Genomic DNA, 24,576 nt, shown 5'->3' on the forward strand with positions numbered 1-24,576 from the left:
AAGAATCATATATAACTTGCATATAGCGATAGGGTATATATTTCTAACAACTAAAACTTATTCTCGTAACAAAGTTGTTAGGAAAGTTTTAGCCGGTTGGCAGCCCTGCGTGCGGGTCGGGATCGCTGGCACGCGGCGAGACCAAACGACAGCTGATTAATGCGCGGCGAGCGGCGATAGTGATGGGACGTTTCTGCATTGTATCGATACTCTTTACATTATTATATTTTAATAATTAAAACAAATGTACATCAAAATGTTTGAAATATTTATAGATTTATTTAATTTAAAAAGGTTTTCAAAATGTTTAATTTTTATAGTATTTGAATATAAACGCGAGTTAAATATTAAAGAAAATGGATAAAAATTAAATTATTTCGTTTTTAATTGCAAATAAAAATTAACTGTTTACAATAAAGGTATATTTCTTACAAATAAGCTGCAGGAGCACTATAGAGTCACAGAAGCGATTTCGACTAAATTCTTAATAGTTAAACTGCTGCTGGTAATATAAAACCGAATTAAAAAATCTGTTGTATGTGTTTGATTTAAGGAATTCAACTTTATTACAAATTAAAAATCTGATCGCAAATTAAGCTTGTACAGAGTTTGTACTATGGAAACCAGAAAACTGTATATATACTACATATACTATTTTTCTTTTGTAAATAATATATACTAATTACACCCAGACTCAGGACAAACAGACATGTTCATGCACACAAATATCTGTCCTGGTTGGGAATCGAACCCACAAACTTCGGCGTGAAAGGAAAGCATCCACCAACCACGCCACGATCGTAAAAAATTAAGCAGTTTTATTTAATTTTGATATTTCATAGTGTTTTTTCGATAACAATATAAAATAATTTCCCATCCCTCAAGCTCGGATGGGAGTTCCACGGTGCGCCGCGCCCGACTGAATCATTATCGACGCGCTCGAGCACAAACGTCGATATTTTGCCGCCGCTACATCCCTGTTTAATGACGATGACGTTCTGATCAAGTGGGTCAGATAATGGAACGATGGATTGCGGTTATTTCTATCATATGGAACTGTGTTTTGATTAATACCGAGTGATTATTTATCGAAATGTCGATAAAAATATTATCGATTAAAAGTCATGTAATCATTACATAGTCACTTTCGATAATAACGCTATTTTTATCTTCTATAAACAAAATGTTTAGTTATTTAATATTTATACCAATGAGAGTATTAATAAATAACGGTTTTACTTATAAATGTTGTTTAGCGGGTGATTTGTTAAAAAATGCTGTGTGCTCTTTCTTTCGATTGTCAAATCAATAATGACAGAAAGAGCGAAATCATTGTTTAACTAAACAGCCACTTATCAACATATAGTATAAGTAATTCATTCAAATTTTTAAAATTTTTGATATTTAATTTTTTTTAATTATATATGTGTATAAGACTACAACATACTGCCATAGACATAAAATGTTACGATTATAAAATATTGATCAAATACATATTTATTCTGACCTCTTCTTATGTAAATGCATAATTATAAATAATACATTTTTCTTTCTGTGCTTTTTTAAAATCGAAACAGTTTATAATTTCTCAAAATTAAATAACGTTACCTTCAAAGACACAAAGTTTGTAAGTATATGAATCCGTAACCTTTATCTGAAATCCATTCGTTATATCCACAGATCCATCACGACTTTATATGTAAATATAATCTAAACTTATTCCAAAGCTATTTCGGAAGTCGTCTGTCAGTTTGCGATAGAGCCACCTGTTGCTAGACCAGAGCACGCCAATTTACTATAAATCAAATGTTTGTATTAAATGTATTTAATTTTATCCCTGTCGCACATACGATAAAATTGATTGATTAGAAAGAAACGGGAAATAAAATATTAATTACAGTAAAGTAAAAATTAAATCTGCTACTGCTGGGCTCAGTAAGACCTCCTCTCCCTTTGAGGAGATGTGGCTTATTTCGCCACGCCTTCCATTGTTGCTTGTGCCGATACGCATGTGACATTTTCATTCGACACATGCAGGTTTCCTCACGATGTTTCCATCGCCGCTGAGCACGAGACAAATTATAAACATAAATTAAGCACATGAAAACTTACTGCTGCTTGAGGGAATAAACACGTGATCTTCATTTATGATTAACTTGTTGTAACCACTAGGCCATCATGGCTAGATCTCGTCTTCATTATTTGAGTATGTAAGTAGAACAACACATTAAAAGGGAGAAAAATTGCTTAAATAAAAATATATTATTCTAGCACTTCTAACAAAAATTACAAATCTCAAATGGTGTATGCATAACTAACGGTTCAGAATGAAGATTTTTACCAGAAAGTCAGACGAAAACTCATAAGTTCCTCAATACTTATTCAAATAATTTCAGCACAAATTTTCAAAAAATATAATTTTATATAATTTTGGAGTTAATAAAATATTTGTCAAAAGTATATATGTATATTTTAGATCAGAAAGGAGGCTTGATTTACAAGAAAAAGGCAAATCATATATCTCGATTAATATAAATAATCAACATGTTATGCCGGAATTTTAGATTTTGAATTCATCAACAAATATTTGGTTTATTTTTGGTTTAAACTATATAGAGCTGCCCGTCCCGATGGTTCAAGCAACGTTAATATACGTCTATCCAAAAAGCCGTTATGATGCTTACGCTATAAAATAAACCCATGTTCCAACAGATTTCTAGACTGTGCGTTGATATTGTCAGCACAAACAATATTAATAGAATACATAGATAATCTCAAAAATATTTGATAAAAGCTTTCTATGTCGCGGACACTTACTCCACTCGGCCCGTCTCACGTGCTCTGCTAGTAGGTAATTGCGATCGCCATTAGCCTCGCCCCGGGCGATCTCGGTCGGGATAAGCGAACGATGATAGCCCTGTTTCATCCCGACCCTCGTGCCTGTCAACTTCACTTCTGATTTATTCTAAGACGTCTCGTTTTCATTGCGCTTTTATAGTTTTATATATATTTTACGTTTATATGAACACATATAACATATAAGCTTTAAGTATAGGTATTAAAAATCATTTAAAATAATACTAATTGTTGTTGTGTTCAGGTTTCAAGGGTGAGTGAGCCAATGTCAGAGTCAGGGACATAACATTATTTGGTTGCGCTTTAGCGATTTATGGAACGGTTAATATTTTTGACAGAGCTGAAATATACGCGGTGGTCACTCACAATCAGATGCCAAGTTTGCCCGTACGAATATTTAAAAACGAATATAAGTAATAAAGAAAACGATTAAAAAGTAATAGCACCTCAAGTCACCCACTGTTGAGAGGGAGGGCTTAGGATCAAAATTCTTTTTATCTTTATTCTTTTTATAACGTTCAATTAAATGTGATTGCATTGGAGGAGATATTTGACATTTCTTTTATTTACTTGAAGTAAAAACTCAGAATAATGAGCAACCTGGTAGTAAGTGTTTGAGTTCTTTGTCAACGCGCCGCGAACCGTGGGCTTAATTTTTATACCCTTGACTTACTCACGCTTAACACCGGAACAACGCTAAACGTTGTCGCTTAGCGGTTTACCAATCTCAAGGCCCGATCAACAGTTTTCATTGCCACTGAAAAACTATTTATATAGATGATACCATACCTTGGGAATGAAAAGATCACAACCAAGTTAAGTTTAAATAATAAAAACGTTACTTCAAACGAAATTATTCATATTATTATTCAAATTATACATATTCAATAATCTCGAATACATTCGTTGGTTCTTCTCTATAAAATGCTACCGCTATGATGGAAGTCTACCACGGGATCCGAAAAATACGGCGCAAGAAATTCAGCGAGATTTTTTTATTTGCTATATAAAATTATAATATATATTTGTGTTTGGATCAGCCTAGATGCGATCGTTTGCACACAGGGAATGGTGCATCATCTAAAGTCATTAGTCTTATAATATTCCTTAACATTTTTTGTTAATTTATTTTAACATAAATAAGGCTTATTATGACAAGTAACCGATCACGTTCTCTCTTCATCGCCAGTAATTGCGATTGTCATTAGTCCCATTTAGGCCGATCCCGGCCTGAATAAGTCATCGCGAATGTCTGACAGTTATGTGACAACACTCAATAACACAGTCGATTTCTAGGAAGTTCGTACTTATTTATAACTTTATTTTAATAATACGCATTGTGTCTTTTTCCCTTGACTGCAAATTCGTATTTTTTTATTGATAAAACCGAAATGGTGTTCAATAAGAATTATAAAGTTCCATAGAATAATTATTTATTAAATAAGAGAAATATATATGTATATATATTAATCAGATATAAAACCTTTTTCAAAAACTAAACTACTTTTTAATGATACGCTTTAAGCGGAATTTACATTTTTTCTTGATCTTTAGAGAAGTTTACTAGGAGCGAAATGGTCGGAGGGAGGTCGATTTACAAGAATCTCTTTTATTTTGCAGTAACTACTTCGTGTAATCGCACAGTCATTAGAGAGTGATACGCAGACCCCACAAGAAACTCGGCTCATACTTTGTTACATAATTACTTCAACATTTTAGTTCTACAAGTAAAAGTATAATCCACTCCTCATCGTCACAGATATATTTTTTTTAAATTGTATGTATGTATATGTAATTTGTATTTTTGTTAAAAGAAAAGCGTAACTATGAGTTTCTTGCCGGTTATTCTCGGTAGAATCCACATTCCGAACCGGTTGTATCGCTTGAAGATTCATAAGTTTAAGAGTCTATTTGAATATAAAATATTTCGATTTTGAATAGGCTTGGAGTTCGGGTCGAAATCCTAAAATTTTTTTAGATTTTTTTAGAATGACGGGCCGGCTGGCGTAGTTGGTAGATATTTGACTTTCACGCCGAATGTCGATTCTCACCTAGGACAGATATTTGTGTGTATGAACATGTCTATTTGTCCTGAGTCTGGGTGTAATTATCTATATAAGTATGTATTTACAAAAGAAAAGTAGTATATTTAATATATCAGTTCTCTGGTTTCCATAGTACAAGCTCTGCTTAGTTTGGGATCAGATGGCCGTGTGTGAATAATGTCTCAGGATATTATTATTAATTTAGCTAAAACTAGACTAATAAACAATTTATTAACATAACTGGTTTGGCAAAAGAGGTATATAGTATTAGTGAACATTAACTGTTAGTGGTTTTCGTTTTTAGCGATAAATTGTATTCAGCGGGTGATTAGTTAAACAATGTATTAACCGAGCTTTAAATTTATGTTATTAATGTCAGTGAAGAGAAAATTTTCTTAATATTTTATCAAAACAGAAAGACGGGAAAATATGTTATTAAATATGTTTATTGCATACTATTTTTCTATTTCATCAATTCAATATTTTACTTAGAATTTTTTGTAGCAAATTATTCGCAGTAAATATAATAAAACGCAGGTTACATCACTAGTGCGTGTAATTACCGCGGCCATTAGTCCCGGCGGGACGCGCATCCCGGAATGGCGCGTGATGATACGCGGTTCGTTCAGGGCTATCAACATGAGAGTTTTATTTTAAAATTAAGGAAAATATGGCGGGCTTTTTGGGCCGAAAAATCGTTGAGCTAATTTAAAGGCGCATATTAAAAGAAAGGCTTAACTTTTCTTAATTAAAGTTTAAATTACATAGAACATTAATAATATATCTTAACTTAAACATTAAAAGTATTTTATGCTCTTTTTCCAATAACGAAAATTGTACGTCTGGTCGGCTAACCAGTTTAGTCTTCAAGCTTAGGAATTAGTGCCGTAAAAGTATTTTTGTATAATTTGCTTAATATATTAGCAGATTATCAGTTACTTATATTTATTGAAAATAAATTTGTATACTTACCGATATCTTTGCAATAAAAAAGTACAATTTAATTATTTTTAGTAAATACAATCTAGTATATGATTTTTTCAAATATATTTATAACGAATAATGCAATACGGAGTCTTCATTCAATATTTAGAATTGAGGAATGGAAACATTGGGGAAATTTTTAAAAAATAATCATTGTTCTAAAAACAAAGGCACACAAAAAATTCTACGATATTCAAAATAGAATTCATAATTTTAGTAGGTAACTTCGTAATGTTGTAACTTTATGTTTGATATATTTTTTTAACTGTTTTAAATTAACAAATAAATATGAGGACAGGTAAAATTAATATACCTTATATCTAAGGGGAGGAAAAAAATTATAGTAATTTTTGTATAAAGCATTTTTTATACACAAAAATAATAATTCAATATTTAGAAAGAATATACTCATTTCTTTTTTAAAGTGCGAGCCAGAAACCAACAAAACAATTTAACACAATGAAAAATTGGGACACAAAAAAACAACAGTATTTTGTAATTAAACAACCCCCGATTAAGCCCACCAGGGATGCTGATCCCGCAATCATATTCTGCATCGAGTCCCCTAATTATTCCAGAATCCCCGATTCCTGGGTCAGTTGTTAGCCCGTCCCGCGCGACCTAATGTTTGAATCGTAATTTATGACGCTAATTGCGATGCGTTGTGTTGCGTAACAGTCGACATTCGTTTTCATTTATATATACTATTAATTTGAATATGGTACATATTAATTATAAGTAAAAGAAAGTCACTAATATTCAGACCAAAAAAAAAATACGTCATAGGTTACAATACTATTTTAAATAATGAGGTTAAAATAAAATTTGTAAGGAAAGACATCTAGCGTCGAAAAGAGGAAATTACTGATAGTACCTTTAAACTATCACTGAAGCTTGTCCTGTTTTTGCCACTTATTACAAGATGGCGCTGTCAAGTTTATTTTATTTATATTTCCATTTCCTTGTTACAGAACGCGCCCAACCAAGAACCAGTGTATCGGAAGGTGGCGATAGTAGAAAACTTTTTTGACATAATCTACACCGTTCATGTTGAGTTGGAAGGAAGGCCAGGCAAACATGCAGGACAGAAGCGAACATACAGAACTGTAAGTCATTATTCAATATTTATTTTTAATAAAATGCAGTTATTTTTCAAGACAAATATTACATATATAATAATGTATTTTTCCAAATGAACATTTGTGAGTTATTTTATGTTCAGCTGACATCTAGCGAATGCTTTCGGAACTACGTTCTAAATGTCGCTTAGTTGTTCAAGGATGTACAGATCGTAAACAGATGGCACGTTATGCTACTTTATGTATTTTCGTGTCAGACAATTATAACATCGTAATTTGTGAAATATCATTATAACTATTATTATTATTTTACTAAACTGAGTTAATTCTTTGGATTTTTTGTACAATAAAGGAAAACTTTTAAAAATTCGTAATAACGACATAAATGCTACACACAAGCGTATTGTTAACTAAAATGTCTAGCTAACAAAAAAAATGCTAACGAAAATGATTAGGTATTGACATATTTATTGATATAATGAAGTGTATTGATGCTTATGAACCTAGCAGAAAATATATTACATTTTTTTCTCGGAGACAAAGTCACAAGAAGCGTTTTTACAAATTACAATAGTCATTTTAATAATTTTAAACAAAAACATAGAATTATGAATTATGTATACTATATTTAATTATAATATATAATTTAAATATAATATATTTTAACAAATATACATAACTGTCGTTTTAATTAAAGATATCGTTATTTTTCCAACAGATTACGGAGACGTACGCGTTTCTCCCTCGAGAAGCGGTCACGCGTTTCCTGACCGGATGTGCGGAGTGTGCACGGCGCCCGCGCAGTGCTTCTCCTCCACCTCTCCCGACACCCTCACCCTCGCCTACAAGACACCCCACCTACCTGCCATTTCTACCCCACTGCGCGCCGGACTATACTAGAAATTGGGAATCCGAAATCGATGCGGCACAAAATTACTCATTTGAACCAAAATTCGATTACACTGATCTACAACCTCTCAAGAAAGTTGAAAGTCCTAAGGCCCCCGAAGAAGAAGAACCAACGTATATAGAGTTAACTTCAAAGAAAAGCAATGGATTTGATGCAACCACACTTTTTAATAGAAGTTCCTCTGTTGAACCCTTCAGAGAAGAAGAACCAGTAAGAACTGACCCTGAAATAGATAAAGATGATAGCGTCATCGATGTTGAAGATGTCAGATCTGACAGTCCACCTCCTTTTATCCATCAGAAGAAAGAAGAATTAAATAAGAGAGAAGAAGTGCAGACCGAAAATACCAGGGCGGCAGAAGATAGTGAAGTTGATAATACGGATAGCAAAAGAGAAAAGAAATACAATCCGTTGGACGTGGCAAATTTAACGTCAAAGGATCCACCGAAGTCGAGGTCGCCACCTCGAAAAAAGTTGTTACCATCGAGTATTGACTATCTCCATTCCTATGGGAGGCTACCAAAACCGTGGAGGCCTGACGGCGGTGTGTTTTATGGGGGCGATGATATGGACTACAGCGTGCCAATTACCACAGCATATTTGAAGCATATGCGCAGCATGGGGTGTCATGATCGCATGGACTTGGACAATAAGGTCAGTTAAATTGATTTTACTTATCATTGCAATGGATAAAACTTTTATTTAACTCCGCGCATTCATGTTATGAAAATTATTATTATTATTTAAGTTCAGTCTTATCGATTTTAATCAATCGCACATTATTAAATATATAAGTTAACTCGGTTCTTTATTGTGATTTTTTTAAAAATAAATATTACTTAATAATTATTTTTAAAATACCCGCTGTAAAGCTCCACGATTTATCATAACCTTCTTCAAGACAATTTTATGAGTAAATATCTATCTATCAGTATATATAATATGTACTCCGATCTATCAGTTATATAAATGTATCTGAACCACTCGTTAAAACTCGAAATTCCCAGCAATAACCCTTTTCGGTTTTAAACCGCAAAATGTATTTTTCTCCATATAAATATTTAGGAAAATAAACATAATGCGAAATTGCGAGCGGGTTTAACCCTAGCTTAAACTTTGCGAACTAGCTAAAGCCGGCGGTCTGTTCGACCCACAAACGCGCCTTTGTAGAGAACTCGTGCCCCTTGTTATGATTTGGAAACTCTCTTCAATACGTACTGAGGTTATAGTATAACTACCTACGCCTGGTTTTAATTCTTATTTTATTAATTTTTAAATATGCGGTAATGACATAAACAAAGTGTTTAGTCTTTTTGTTTCCACTTTTTAACTAAACTATTGTCTTTAAACAATGACCAACAAAACATACAATATCTACTGTTTTTAGATAGCCCAAACAAACATTGTCGAACTTGACTGATATGGTAATCTGCACATCCTATGCTTAAAATTGCAAAATAATATTTTTTGTCTCTTTCGTAAACGTTTGAAGTAATCATTCAATATTTTTATTTTATAAGGTTTGTTTTCAAAAACATTACTGGACTCTTAAAAACGTTATGTTTGTTTTAGCTAATTTTGACTATTGGATTTATTAGAATAATAATTAATTATGACGATTAAAAAAAAATATATGCCCTGCCAAGTAACGAATTAAATTTAAAAAAAATATAGCCAATGTCACTTGCGAAGGTGTGTAAGGATTCTAACGATACTTCTCCTACATACAAATCTGTTTAGACATTTAAATGTTATTACAGTGGAAAAAAGATGACTACATACATACGTGAACCTTGAAAACATTACACTCCTTTTTTGAATAATTTTGTAAAAAATATAACCGTCCTTTGCAGTCAGTACAGTATCGAGAAATGTCAATGAATTAATTTGATTCATTATATCATAACGATTAATGTGTTTATTCATCTTTTCAATCGCATGAGTTATAAAAAACTATGCAGCTTTAAAATAAGCATAGTTATTTAAATAGCTGTAGCGCATAAAACGTTTGAAGATTCCTAAGAACTATTTCTTTAGTAAAAATAGCAATGCGGGCACATTAGAAGACACTTATCGAAATTGAAGGGTAAAAAAAAACTGATTTCATCTGACGAATGGTGAGAGATTTCTTGGTAAAGTTTTTCACGTTACCAGGCCATCGGGATTTATAGGCGGTCGCACCTGACAAGTAACCGTGTGACGCCAGCGGCGGCCCTTGCGACCGATTGATTCAGAATGTCCCACACAAAGGACGAGCGTTACGCTATAATCGGGCGCCACATCTTTTCTAACTCATTTTTCTCGCTTGAGGCGAGGGTGTTGGGTGGGGAGGTACGAGGTTTCATCAAAGGGGGCGTCACGGTATTAGACAAGACACAAAAACGATGCCCGACGGAGAACTGAGCAAGTACAATTTCTGACGGTTTTTTGCGATACGTTTTCGTTCCAACGATAATGTTTGTTGGGAATTATGAAGCGGACGGGCGGTTCATATAATGAGCCTGTAGTCCGTGCAAAATTATATTTTTTTCGAGCAATGTATTTTGCGTTGGTAAATAAATACAATATTTTGTTGCATTTTTGATTATTTTAAAGTGTATCATTTAACAAACGTTTGTTATGTCTTGGTGTAATAACAAGATGTACAAAGGACGCTAAATTTCATTTTAATTTTTTTAAAGGGAAAGACACTTTTAAGTTCTTGTCATTTAAAATTGATTCATCTGAATGAGAGCTCTGGAAACGGTACATTAATCACAAACATTAAGCCCAGTAATATTCAGAGTTTAGGTCCGACCTTTTCCACCGCGTTTCTCCCGAAGGGTCAGTCGCAGACCGTAAGAGGGTACGGTCCCTTCGACCCCCGAAAGTGCCTCTCCCCATCGCAGTGCGACTTGTAAGATTGATTGGGGCTCCTTCAGTCCATTGCTGCCCCCCCTGTGGGATATTCGTCCCTCCCTACTTTTTTCTCGAATACTAAAGACAAGGATTTTGGATCGCTGGATGGATTAGTCACTTGGCTTAGGAAACCTTTGGAGAGATTTAACGTGACTGATATTTTTTGATAAGATATTTGGCTTAATATATATTTGCTTGTTTAAAATGAAATGTGCTTTAATATTTAAATATTATGCATTATTTATTTTTACATTATTGGTTTGACAAAATTAACTGTATTTAAAGGAATATTAAAAACAAAGAAGTTCTTACATATTTTTTTAAGACTACAATAATGTTAAATAAGAAATTAATGTTACTATACACGTATATATACAAAAAATATTTAACTTGGGCTTGAATGTCACATCCAGTGATCCTAAACCCGCACCCACCCCCCTTTTTTCTCCTACAGGGGCTGTTAATAACACGACCGGCTATTTTATTCGTCGGCCGGCACTTGCGGCTCGTGCGACGGCTTTGATGTCAGAGATTAGGAGTTTGTTTAATTCTAGCTCAGTATGTTATTGTACGTACAAATGGAGCTTTTGATGTGTATTGTTTCAGCTTTCGTCTGTAATAAAAAAATGTTCCTTTTGATAATCTTCACTTGTCCTAGCTCTTTGTCTAAATAACGATATGTCTAGAGTTGTACCGGTATCCTTTAAGATGTTCATTTCGTTTTTATGTACTTGATTGCATGAGCTTTTTCTAATAAACATTAATACTTATAAAATGATGGATGAATTACTAAAATAAGATATAAGACAACGCTTTCTTCTAGAATTAATGCCGTTCATACAAGCTTTCACCTCTTTACAGGGGTTACATTTTCAAAAAATTACCTTAGTGTTAACTTACTGTGACTTAAAGGTCATGTAAACCCATGTATGCAAATTTTCATGGTTCTAGCGTCAGTAATTTGGGCAGTGCATTGATATGTCAGTCAGTCAGTCATTCTTTTGTATAATATATAAGAAAGATAGATAGAAATTGCGTATTCGAAACTGTAACAAGTATATAGATTTTGTAGCAGATTTTTTAATAATATAAGTAATTGCATGTGATTTTTTTTTATTATCACAGTAACAGCCTGTGAATGTCCCACTACTGGACTAAGACCTCCTCTCCTTTTTTTTTTTTGAGGAGAAGGTTTGGAGCTTATTCCATTTAGTTTTACTATAAATAATATATAATAATAATATCCTGGGACATTTTCACACACGGCCATCTGATCCCAAATTAAGCTTGTACAAAGCTTGTGCTATGGAAACCAGACAACTGATATACTACATATACTACTTTTCTTTTGTAAATACATACTTATATAGATAATTACACCCAGACTCAGGACAAACAGACATGTTCATGCACACAAATGTCTGTCCTGGGTGGGAATCGAACCCACAACCTTCGGCGTGAAAGGCAAGTGTTCTACCAACCACGCCAACCGGCTCGTCAAATTAATTGCGGTATTCCTTATTATTATTTTACACGATTAGATCAATTTGCCTAGACTACCTCAACAACAACTGATAATCGTTGATTAAAAATAGTAAAAAAAACGTAGCTTTGTTATTATGAATTTAATAAATTTTAACGTATCGTTGTTTATAATATGTCTTTTAAACTTGTAGCGTGAAAATTTACCGCCGAATTTCACACTCAACATTAACTGTATTTAGTTTTCCAAATCGATTGACAGATTTACTACGAACGAATGCATCGCAGTCGACCTTGAACGATGACATAATTAAGTTTTGTCCCCTTGCGATCGATTCAGCGTTTCGTTAACTAGAGGGTCTTTTTGGCCCTCACGGCATTGCTAGGGTTAGTTATCCCTATTAAATATGATTTGCAACAAATCAATCGAATTTAAAACCTATTTCATTTAAAATAAGAGTAAAAATGAAACGCGTTTTGAATTCGGTAATTGTTTATTTATGGATACACGTGCTCATTGTAATGGGCTATAGAGTTTATTTATTGTCCATTTATGATGTTGTTAATGACCTACATTTTTATAAAGTTCAAATAACCGTGTCACAACTGTCAAAATCAGCTGTTTCTTTGTTAGGATTAAACGCGTGTGACGTGAGATTCGAATATTAATTTATAAGGGAATATTAGTTGATAAGGAAAAAAAATATAACGATTCTGTATAAATCAAATTAAGGCATTATAAAACGTACACAAACTTCCGCTGTTTGAAGTCTATTTGTGATTTTTTTGTAGCAAAATATAATAACAAATTTCTATTAAGCTCGCAAATATTTTTTTTATGTTTGCCATGAAATTTTTCATTCGTTATTTGTGATATTCTATTTTTAATTGCTGATAACATTATTAACACGTTAGCGAATGGGTAACTAATATTTAGAAAGATAGAAAATAATATCTAATCATAGGTAAGCTATTCAATAGCGAATGGTTAAGTCATTAAGCTATATATATATATATAACCATTATTATTAATATATATATTCTCTTGTGCTATCTGAAAATTAATTCCCAAATTGTTTAAGAATTAATTATTGAATAAGGTGATAATGACACGTGTACCAGGAAATCAGCCTCTAGAAGAGATTTAATTAGCGATAATTGGTCGAGTTTTTGTTTGTTTTTATATTCAGTAAAGTTAAAATAGTTGGGACATTGATTTTATTAGCGTTAAGATATTGTTACTATAAGATATAGCTTAAAAACTGTATCTGACGACGAATTTTTAGACTCTAGGATAGTATATGTGAAGTTAAGTTTGTATGACTGAATACTTAAGTTAAGTTGTACAGTACAATGTGATCAGTTGATCGAAATATCGTTTTAGCACGATTTAAATAGTTTGTTAATTGAAGACAAAACTTTGAGCAATAACTTTCATTTGAAAGTTTACTAATATGTATAATATATACAATAACAAATGTTTGATGACTGAAATCTGGATACAAAATTGTTGAATACTTATTATAAGAGATATCTCAACTGACTTCTTCTGTTCAGCTGTCACTTTAAGAGACGGTATTATATTTAATTTATTTTTATTTTTTATGTTATAGTATAACTAAATTTTTACACTGCTGGGTATCGCCTTCTCATCAGAACAGGCTAGTAGAGCTTAATCCACCACGCTACTCCAATGCGGTTTTATGGATATGGGGTAATCATGTGGTAGAATTTCATCTCCACCACTAAGCATAACATGAAAATGTCGACACAAATTAAGCACATGAGAACTCAGTTTTGCTCGTCCGGATTCGAACCTGCTATTTACAAGATTTACGTATTCTAGCTTCTACGTCAGCTTGGTTCTAAATTTTATTCTTAAAGGAGGACTTTTTAATATAAAAATTATCAGATGTTGAATTTGGTTACTAGAGCAGAGTGTATGATGATTTTTTTATATTCTAAATGATTTATTAAGAGGAAAGAATATGCGTGCTAATAATATGCTATTAATTATAATATAAAGGTCATTTCTTTGTCTCCAATTGCGTCGTGTTTAGGCTCTAGATGGAGCACACAAACGTACAGAAATAAACAAAGAATAGGTTAATGCAGTCCTTCCTTAGGCTGCGGCGTATTCGGGTAATAAATGAAAATGTTGAGGATATATTAGAGCTAAGGTTCGAGTGGATCTCTAGCACACGTTGCCAACTTGGGGCTAAGTCACAAAACGCTCACTAAGGCTAAGCACTCACGCTACACTTTAATAATTACTTTACAAGGATAATTATTGTTACTATCAAAGATTTTCAATTATTCAATTAAAACTGTTCATTAAACATCAATAAATTTAGTAATGTTGTTTTTAATGTATTCGTTTGTAGTGTAATTTTTTTATGATGATATGATTTAAACCTAAATATTATTAATAAGTCGAGATAACCCAGAGCGTTAAGTGCAATGCAATGTGTTGAAGAAAATCCCGACAACTCGTGTTGGATAAATTCCTTTATATGTAAATATTTTTATTATCCTTAAGCCCGCACTGGAATAGAGTAGTTGAATAATCTTTAAAACTACTGGTGGTAGATCTTTGTGCAAGCCCGTCTGGGTAGGTACCATCCAGTCATCAGATATTCTACCGCAAAACAGCAGTATTTGGTCAATACCAAATACTGCTGTTTTGCGGTAGAATACCTGATTCTCACTCACCCTTCAAACCGGAACACAACAATTTGTGTTCCGGTTTGAAGGGTGAGTGAGCCAGTGTAATTACAGGCACAAGGGACATAACATCTTAGTTCCCAAGGTTGGTGGCGCATTGGTGATGTAAGCGATCGTTGACATTTCTTACAATGCCAATGTCTATGGGCGATGGTGACCACTTCCATCAGGTGGCCCATATGCTCGTCCGCCTTCCTATTCTATAAAAAAAGAGGCTGCGGCCAAATAGTGGGACATTAGGGAAATTTCATGAAAACTAATAGCACATAGAATTGAATTATTATATTTTTTGTTTTATAATTCTGAAACATATCTGCACTAATTCCTTTTGAATTGATCATTTATATTAAGCCATCTGACTTTTAATTTTAAATCGAATCGCCGAGGTTTTATATATTTCAGTTTTTAAACAATGAATAAATTAAGCGAGTTAGATTTTTTTCATTATCTGTGGTTAATTAATTATTAAATGTCGTATAGCATTACTGTGTAACCCTTACCTTAAGACCCGGGTGGATGCCAGCCCCCTCGTTTACCCTGCTTACCGCTACCAGGCGAGCATAGCGTACTGAGAATTTTAACGGAATTAGTCGCGAGCCCGCCTGCAGGGCGCCGCAGTAACTCACCGCACGTACAACATTCCACCTTGGTATGAACCCCTGTTCCTTATCATGTTATGCATAAAGGCTAAAATGTGAAACAAAGAGTAAGAATGTTGCCTACCGTACTAGGAGCGATGGGAAGGAGCTGCCGCCCACCTCCACACCTAGTTTTAGCGCCTAGTAACTCGCGAGGTGTCTACACGCAACAGAATTAACCAACCGAAAATAAGGGTAACCGACTTTAAAGGAATGAGGTTCGGTGCCATGTCGCAGTAATGGCTGAGATTGTAGGCATTGCAGCGGTTGTATGTAGTTGCTGCTTTACACTAGTAGGCTAAAAATACTTTATGGACTATCTCGAGGTTGAGTTTGCAATGTCTATATATCGGTAATATTTACATGAAACTTTTGTTTACTATGTTCGTCAACCTAGCTTAGCGATTCAAGTTGTTTAAATAAAACATAGATTTTAATAAACATTTACTTAATGATTTATTTGAAATTATTATCCATTTTTGTTAAAGAAATCCTAATTAAGTAAAATCATGATATCTTTTATAAACATAAGTGTACAGTGTAAATAATATAAGTTGTTCATATATCTTTATTTTGTAGCCAAATGCATTACGCATACTTTAGCGATTAACTAATTTCATGTTTTTTGAATTGTAATTCGAAACAATCGACAAATTATAATTCTGACAGTCATTTGTTTTGGTGTATTTATACAAAAGTATCGCAAACAATAAATGAGTCTTGATATGTAATTAATGTACATAAGGCTTTATGGTTGGTAACGTCATACATGTGTAAAGAGCATTATTCTTAAATGAAATCAATTTTAAAGCATTAGAAAAGTTAGTTCGTGATTAGGTCGACATGTCACGAAGGGTGAACGATTTTAGTGCTTGTGTTCATGCATGGGGCTATTTACTGCCCTTTATGTACTGACCTATTTAAAGTGTTTACGATTTGAAACTCTACAAATAAGTGTTAAGGTTCAATATTCTTTGTACGATGTGCGTTGGGTTAATATGAATAGTGGACCCATCTTATCCGATGATAGAAGGGTAATAATAACGGTGTGTGTTTGTATACTCCTTTATGGTTAAATTTAATTTTATAGATAATTTACGTATGCTACTATTTTTTTGTTTTTCGATATCTATTCCTTCATGCAACTGTAATATCAATTATAATAGACATCGTGGAAATATTTCAATAGTCCTTTTTCTGCATTAAATTTTTCTAAAATGTTATGTTTAATATAAATCATAAAAATTGTGTTATATAAAATGAAAGTTTTATATATACCTCATAAAATAAATAGAAATAACTATGATGCTCTACCCACATCTGTTTGGGGACCGAGGGCAGACAAAAATCAGGCTCGGATGAGTTTCAGGGCCTCAATAAATGTTTTAAGGGTGCGTAAATCATTACGGCGCGCACCCGACCCGACGGACTAGGCTCGTTGACGGAGATCACTGTTAAATCAGATGCGGTAACGACATTTAATTTTTTTATACGAATTATACGAGTTTTTTATACGAGTGTATCTCAAATATTAAGTTAAATCCATTTTAATGCTATCATCATTTTAGTACTTATAAGAAAAAAAAATGCAACAAAAACGACAAATTTATACAAGAAAATATAGAGGATAAAAAAGAATGTAGTCAGTTTTCTTTGAGTTTTTGATGTTAGGTTTATGCGAGTTTATAATGAATTGTATGAGGTAAGTAAATTTTGTGTCGATTTTTTTTCATTCTTTTATCTTTTATTTTGATAATTTCAATTATTTATACCGCAAATGTCAGCGACGCTATGGAATGTATAGTGATCAGCTGGAGATGCAAGATGTTGATTCTTAAGTCATATGGTACTTATTTGGTTATAATACGAATGTAAAAACATACTAAGTTTGATATTTAAATTTTAAAATACCTCTACATAACAGAGGAATAAAATAAAACATGTCTCTAAACTGTTTCAAATTTAATAACAATATACAAAATGTTACATTATCATAAATATATTTTAACGAAGTACAGTCTAGTTTGTTGAGGTGATTTACTTTTGCCTCATCCTAATTCTCTCTTAAAGTTATGATCTCTTGGTAGTTCGGTCCCAGCCTCACCCGCGGGAGCCCTTGGTACAACTCAACCCCATATAATCTGCACTGACAGCGTCGCGGGCCGACCCGGCCTTTGCTAATGTTGTATATCTTATAGCTTATGTTATCCTAGTTGCTAGATATCTATGGATAAAATTTACCTATCCCTGCTCCTGGTAAAATAAAAATTCAAATTTTGTTTGATTTGGTTTTTATAATAACGATAGAAAGAAACAAAGAGTGAAAATAATAATAATAATAATAGTAAATATTTAAAAATACTTATAAATAAATGTACATATCAATGGGCGATATTTTTGATCTTTTATTATAAAATTTATAAAGATTATGTTTTCATGTCCACTTTTACAAATATAATTATAAAATATTTTGGTTTTCAATAAGAACTTGATTAGTTTCAAAGTCACAATTTTCACGTTATCCATTAGGCAGTTATCACACACAGCGTCTCCGCTAATTTCGATACTTTTGTCTCACCCCCCCTACTCCTTCTATCGGAAATATTTGTGTGCCGTTCCACGCCTTTCATTGTTCGGGTTCTAGTTTGATAGACGCGGTGGCAAAACTTTTTCTAGGGTCTCGATTCCCCCTTGCGGCTGTGGGGCTGGGAGGGTTACTATTAAATAATCATTTCGGACCCGTCGTAGGTGCGTTCGCTATTTACTCCCTCAAATTAGTGCTCCTCGTGCATTATGCGTGCCTGGTTCGTAACCATTAAAATGACATAATAGTACAACACAACAATTTGCATTTTTTTTTTGTTTACGCCATTTTTAATGTCGGTCTTAAATTATTAAGAATTAACTTAACGTTCGTTATTATATATATATTTTTTAAATTTTGTTTCTTTTTAACAATTATTAAGAAACGATGTTATAAAATATGTTAAAAAGGGTTAGTAATAAATATGTTTATTGAGATAGTACAAAATATGAGTTACTTTTTAGTTTATTATTATGAGCAAAGTAGGTTTTCCATCGGCCTAGGTTATATTCACTAATGTTAAAACCGCACAGCATAGCCTGTACCGCTTTGCATTTAGAGATGAGTTTGCACGCTATGTATGTAACCACGTTGTTATAATGCATCGAAATACCAATGCCTAAATATAATCTCTTATAAGGAACCTGCACATCCACGTTCGTGCTTACGAGGGAAGTGACACCCTCGGAGGGTGGTGGAGGGACAGAAACCTCTTAATTATTGTCACATATGAATTATTTTGATATTGACGCCCTGAGTCTTCGTTGTACTAATGCTAAACGTTGTAATAATTTAACTTTAGTAACAAATTTCATTTATCATAATAACTTATATTGTAATAAATAATTTTTTTTTTCATGGGTTACTGAGATCTTGAAAATTAAGCTCTGAAGTAAATTATAATACAAATACAACATTCATTTGTTTATTAAGTTTACATGTACGTTGCTTGAAACCTTTTTAAGTTTAAAAACTTATTTCACAAGTCACTTTTGATTTTTCATTTAAAACAAAAATAATTAAACATTGCTAATTTTACCTGTTAAGGCTTCAATGGCTACCGTAAAAAGAGAAGTTGAATAAATAATCACCATATAGTTTGTAACAAGTTTAACCCGATTTGTTTTAATCACCGTTGGCTAATTAGACCGCTATCTGACCCACCAAACGTGATAATCCCAGTGGCCACTTCTGCAAACGTCATAGTGTACCAACTTTAATTTTCCAAATTCACCTGCCGTTTATGTAATTCGCCTCCACCATACATGTGGTGCCCCCTAGCGGCCGGGGAGTCTAATGTAAGGCCGGGGGAGGTACAGGCGACGCTCACGAAAAGGAAAGGGTGGGCACCGAGCAATTTTTTTCTGATTTTTTCCCCTCCGCCCTTTTTACCCCGATAATACCCTAATGGTCGCTCGCTTCCTTTTCGGCGGATTTTTTTTGTCGGCGAAGATCGAGACGTATTTTTTACCCGCTCGTAATTTCCTCGTTTCCCAGTGAAATGAAAAATAAACGGCCGATTCTTCTATTGACACGTGATTCCGTGCTCGGACGTCGTGCGGAGATTGCCACTTGTTTTTGTGTCCATTAAAAAACAATGATTACTAAAAGGACACGTCATGCCATTGTGAAAATAATTTTTCTATTTCCTTTAATACGGATCCTTGATTAGTCTGACAAGCTGCTCTAGTTTTTTTTACATTTCTGCATACATACGTAGTTGCATCGGTGCATGTGACATGTGTGAGTTGGAAGAGAAAATTCTGTTTTGAATGAAATATAAGTTTTTTTGTATTAATTATAAAATATAATCTTATTAATCTGTTCTTTTCGTATATATAGAGACATACATTTTAGACATGTGTTTTTACATGATTGACTTTATTTTATTTATATCTTTATTTATTTAATTTAGTATTTTAATGAGATTTCTTATAAACGAAGTTTGAATGCAATTAGCTAATAAGATTTTTCATTCTAACCGACTAGCGTTCGATTTTCGAAGACTGCATAATGTATGTATGTATGATGATGTATGTTGAAAAAAAATAGGGAAAAATAGAGAAAAATCTGAAAACTTTCCCCCTCTGCGGGGATCCTTCTTGCCACCTACCAGGCGAGTAGGGGCGCACAGGAGGCTAGGACGTCCGTTGCTAAGATTAATACGGCACCGTACGCCCGCCCGACGCCGCAGCTTTCATTAAAAATACTGGAGACCCCGATGGGTTAGCCGGCGCCGACTTGTATTAAGATCCGCTATACTATATGTACAGTGTTACAATATTGTCATTGGTATACGTTTCGATACTCGTATTTAGATGATTTCAGCATTGACAATAATGCATGTAATTCAAATTTGTAATATATGTTCATATTTCTTTCACGCAATTTATTTATAATTTATTACCTTTTTAGTTTATTAATATTAATTTTATTTAACTTAATGATTTAAAGGTAAATGACTATTTAAATGTAAATACATTATTATTAAAATATTATACATATTGACTTCGTTCAAAAATATAATTGGAACATCTTCCCAAGTGTACTGTCGTTATTATTTACATTTTCTTGTATGACTATATACATAACAAAGGAATTACGGTGTGAATTAGGGAAGACTGTATTAACAAAAGGTCTTATGCCTGGATATTTAATTGAAATTTTATCTTTCATAGTCAGACGTCATCCTTCAGCTATAGCATACTATCCACTTAATGCAGCGTAAAAAGAGAGGGTCAACAATACAACGCGTTGCCTGATTTATTTGTATCGAAAGCGTAGTCAACGGATAGGTTTATAGTAAAGGGTGAATCTGATTTGACATTTATTACAATTATGATAAAAAAAAAACCGGAATTAATGAACGAGAACCAACAAATGATTGCACATATCAATCATAGTAACATTATAGTAGAAATATTAACTTTATTGCTATAACAAACTCTACAAGGAAAATTTTCTCACGCACATATTCAGAAAATGCTCATTTAGCTTTACTTTGTTTGAACCATTGTTTCTAAAACTTCTTTTTCCGAGTGCACTTTCTATCTTTCTCTTTTTAAAGCTACAGACAGCGGTCGTGTCTAGATGATATTTACTTTACTATATGACCTAAGGAATATATATTGGAATATATATAGGATTGTTTGTATACAACAAACGATGTTCTCTTTAAATGCTTGTTTACCATACACCAAATATAGAATAAGCTCCAAACCTTCTCCTCAAAAAAAGGGAGAGGAGGCCTTAGCCCAGCAGTGGGACATTTACAGGCTGTTACTGTACTGTTACTGTACCATACACACTAACCGATTAAAGTAAAATTAGCGAATATGATGAGCTTAATTTTTTTTAGGAAGTTGTTGTTTCTTGTTTTCTATTTATTTATAATAAATAGAAAACATTTTGTCTATTTGATCTTTTTTATTTATCATTTAAAGTGTGGTTTAGAGAGTTAACACAATTGACGACAGCCAACTTTATTTTATTTATGTTTTAAGTAATAAAAAAAAGTTGTGACTCACACACAATATTTTCCTACAAAAATACAAACTTATTTTACCAACGAGTACTAAGGCGACATAACATAGTAGGGCACATCGAACGGCAGTTCTAAGCAAGTGCGGTTTATTATTCCTTAGCTGCGAACACCCCATGACCCCCTGGTCGTGCGAGTAAACTACCGAGTTGTAGGCAAAAAGTACACCCCCCACGCTTACGCTTTTAAACCTCAAGCGTCCAAGTACTGGGAATATGAAATTTTCGAAATGATAAAGCCGGTAAATAATAACTGCTATACGCCGGGCACGCCGGCCGTCTAAATGTACGGTGCGCAAAAAAAAGCACTTCTACATTTTTTACCTTAATAAATTTAGGGCATCATTTCCTATATGGAAGTTATTTTCTTATTATTTAACGTACTTTTCGGAGTTCGATAATTATTATAACAAGTTTCTTTATTGTTTAATTTTATATCAACGTAAGATTGTATGTACATCGTTAAAGAGGTATATAATTCAAAGTTTTTTCTATAAATGTAACAATTCAAACCTAATTACGTTGTTTTTGGTTTTAAAAGTTAGTTAAGATTAACGAAAGACGAAAAAAAAACCTGCCGTGGATATTCAGAACTGCAGAATCGACATAGTTCAGAAAATGCGGTAAAAAAATGAGGTTGACTTTTCTGTAGCGAGTACAGGGCCAGCAGCAGGGTTCGTGTGTCTGCTTTCACATTACCCACTCGCAAGGCGGCACCCCCAACCGCCCGCTGCGCTCCTAGTACCTACCCGCTTTTTATTCCTTCCTGCTGTCGAAAGTAATCAATTTGCGACTTAATTAATTAAGAAAAAAGCTCTGTAAGCAAGCATTTGACTAGAATGAGGTGTAACTTAGTTTTGATTTTATGCCATCTTAGTTTTGGAAGTTGAACTTTTGTGATATAATAAATAAGTAAAAAAAAAGAAAATTATGCGACGCTTACAAGTACGGTCGTATGACTGGTTATAATAGCGCGCCTCATGGCCTATGACAATACAAGAAAGAAATAATTCCACCGTATATCAAAACTCGAAAACATACGTACAAGTTAATTTATATATATAATGTGACCCAATTTCGTCCTAATGCCGGCTTCCTACAAATACTTTTCCCTTAGTTTCGTTTCACCCGATATGGTTGTTATCTTGTTAGAGACGAGGGTACGAAGGGTCTAGTACTGGTATATAGAAGGTTCGCGTGCCCCGCACACTATTTATAACTGTTCACGATAAAGTACCGGTCTTATATCAAAGAAGACTTTTTGCCGAGAAGGTAAAAATATGACGCGTAGCTGCATTTCAAAACAACGTATACTTTCGTCGAAGCTATGTAACGTTATTCGATGTATAAAAAAATATTATGATTAAATCTTTTTTTAAACTAATAATTATTATACTATGATCAAATTTTTCATTTGATATCAGATTTCTTATTTTGAATAAAATATTAACTCTAGCAATTATTATATTTTTCTTGTGTACAAAAAAGGACGTAAGTCATACATACGACTAAACACAAGATTATGTAGATAATAAAAAAGCGTAGTTAGTACTCGTTGAGTTAAGGGCAAGATATACATAAATTTTATGCATCAAATACATTGATTGAAATAATGTAAATGCTATATGGATAAGACTGAGAACTAACTTCCTTGCCAGTTCTTCTCAATTATAGTTACTGGCTTAGTCATCCTTGATAGATAAATCAATGCATGTTATTTCTAACTCGTGTTATATATCTGGTACTTCGAAAGATCTGATTTCTGTGACGATTTAATATAATAAACAAAAATTTAACACTTTATTAACTAACACTACATTATATTTATATTTCGAATAAAATGTTATCTGTTTGTTATTCTATTTATTTATACTTCATAATTTCACATTACAAATTTAACATATTTTTTTTAATATGGATTTATAATATTCATTGTAAGGTGAATTCCTAGCTGTAGTATCGCGTCGCATAGCTGACTATAATATAAAACTGTATCACAACAAACGTCCGTAGGTACGTAATACGAATGAGGGATTGTGTTCTCGCGCGCTGGAACCAATTAGGCCGCATATGATCTTTGTAATGAGTTTTTTTCCTAATATTTCTCTTAGTGTTTTGTTTTCGAGCGTGTTCTCTTTGTAACTTTGTTGTGTTGATTTTCTCTTATATGAACTATTGGTATATAAAAGAACATTCGTGTAATCAATTTCCCAAGATATTTATTTTATTTACAAAATTTTTTTTGTAGTTCGACCACGATATATATATATATATATATATATATTTTTCACGATATATATATTTTTAATTTAATATATATTATTTTTAACTTATGTATCTAGTCACCATTTATTTAATATTCGGTGGCAATATAATGTGTATAATATAATAAGGTAGGTTAGTAAGTAAGTAAGAGAGACGAATACACAATTATATATAAAGGAAAGATGTTTATCGCACCAGGACAGCATACTCGTATCAGAGAGGCAAGAAACTTCTTTGTTTACTGGGTTCTCTTAGGCATGTTTAGAGCCCGAGGGTCGAATCCATATTGGACATTTTGTATAAGTGTGGGCTCGAAAGGCCCAACCCAAGGCAAATCCCTTTCGGACCCTTTCGAAGGACCGGTCCGTCCGTATTTGCGGATTTTTAAGGTAAAATTTATATGGAAACCATCGGTAGCTTTAATATTGTTACATTTTTAAAGGGCTTTGGTTTGGGCGAGTGTAAAAAATTACTATATATACTATAAAGTAACTTTGATTTTTCAGACAGAATTTTTCCTTTAAGTTCAAGCAGTAATCTTGCAAATGGCAAGGCTTTCGTTGGCTCAGAA

General features: G+C 33.1%; 1 protein-coding gene across 4 annotated transcripts in view; it reads left to right on the plus strand.

Annotated features, from left to right (window-relative positions):
* Nucleotides 1-24,576, plus strand: part of LOC126777156 (nucleolar protein 4) — a 139,560-nt gene that overhangs the window by 59,333 nt on the left and 55,651 nt on the right. For all 4 annotated transcript variants that reach the window (XM_050500085.1, XM_050500086.1, XM_050500088.1 and 1 more), the window contains 2 exons: nucleotides 6,857-6,991; nucleotides 7,683-8,528. In XM_050500085.1, the coding sequence (XP_050356042.1) occupies nucleotides 6,857-6,991; nucleotides 7,683-8,528 (981 nt within the window). The remainder of the gene's footprint in view (nucleotides 1-6,856; nucleotides 6,992-7,682; nucleotides 8,529-24,576) is intronic.

The sequence above is a fragment of the Nymphalis io genome, chromosome 22 (genome assembly GCF_905147045.1).
Source record: "Nymphalis io chromosome 22, ilAglIoxx1.1, whole genome shotgun sequence".
Classification (NCBI taxonomy): domain Eukaryota; kingdom Metazoa; phylum Arthropoda; class Insecta; order Lepidoptera; family Nymphalidae; genus Nymphalis; species Nymphalis io.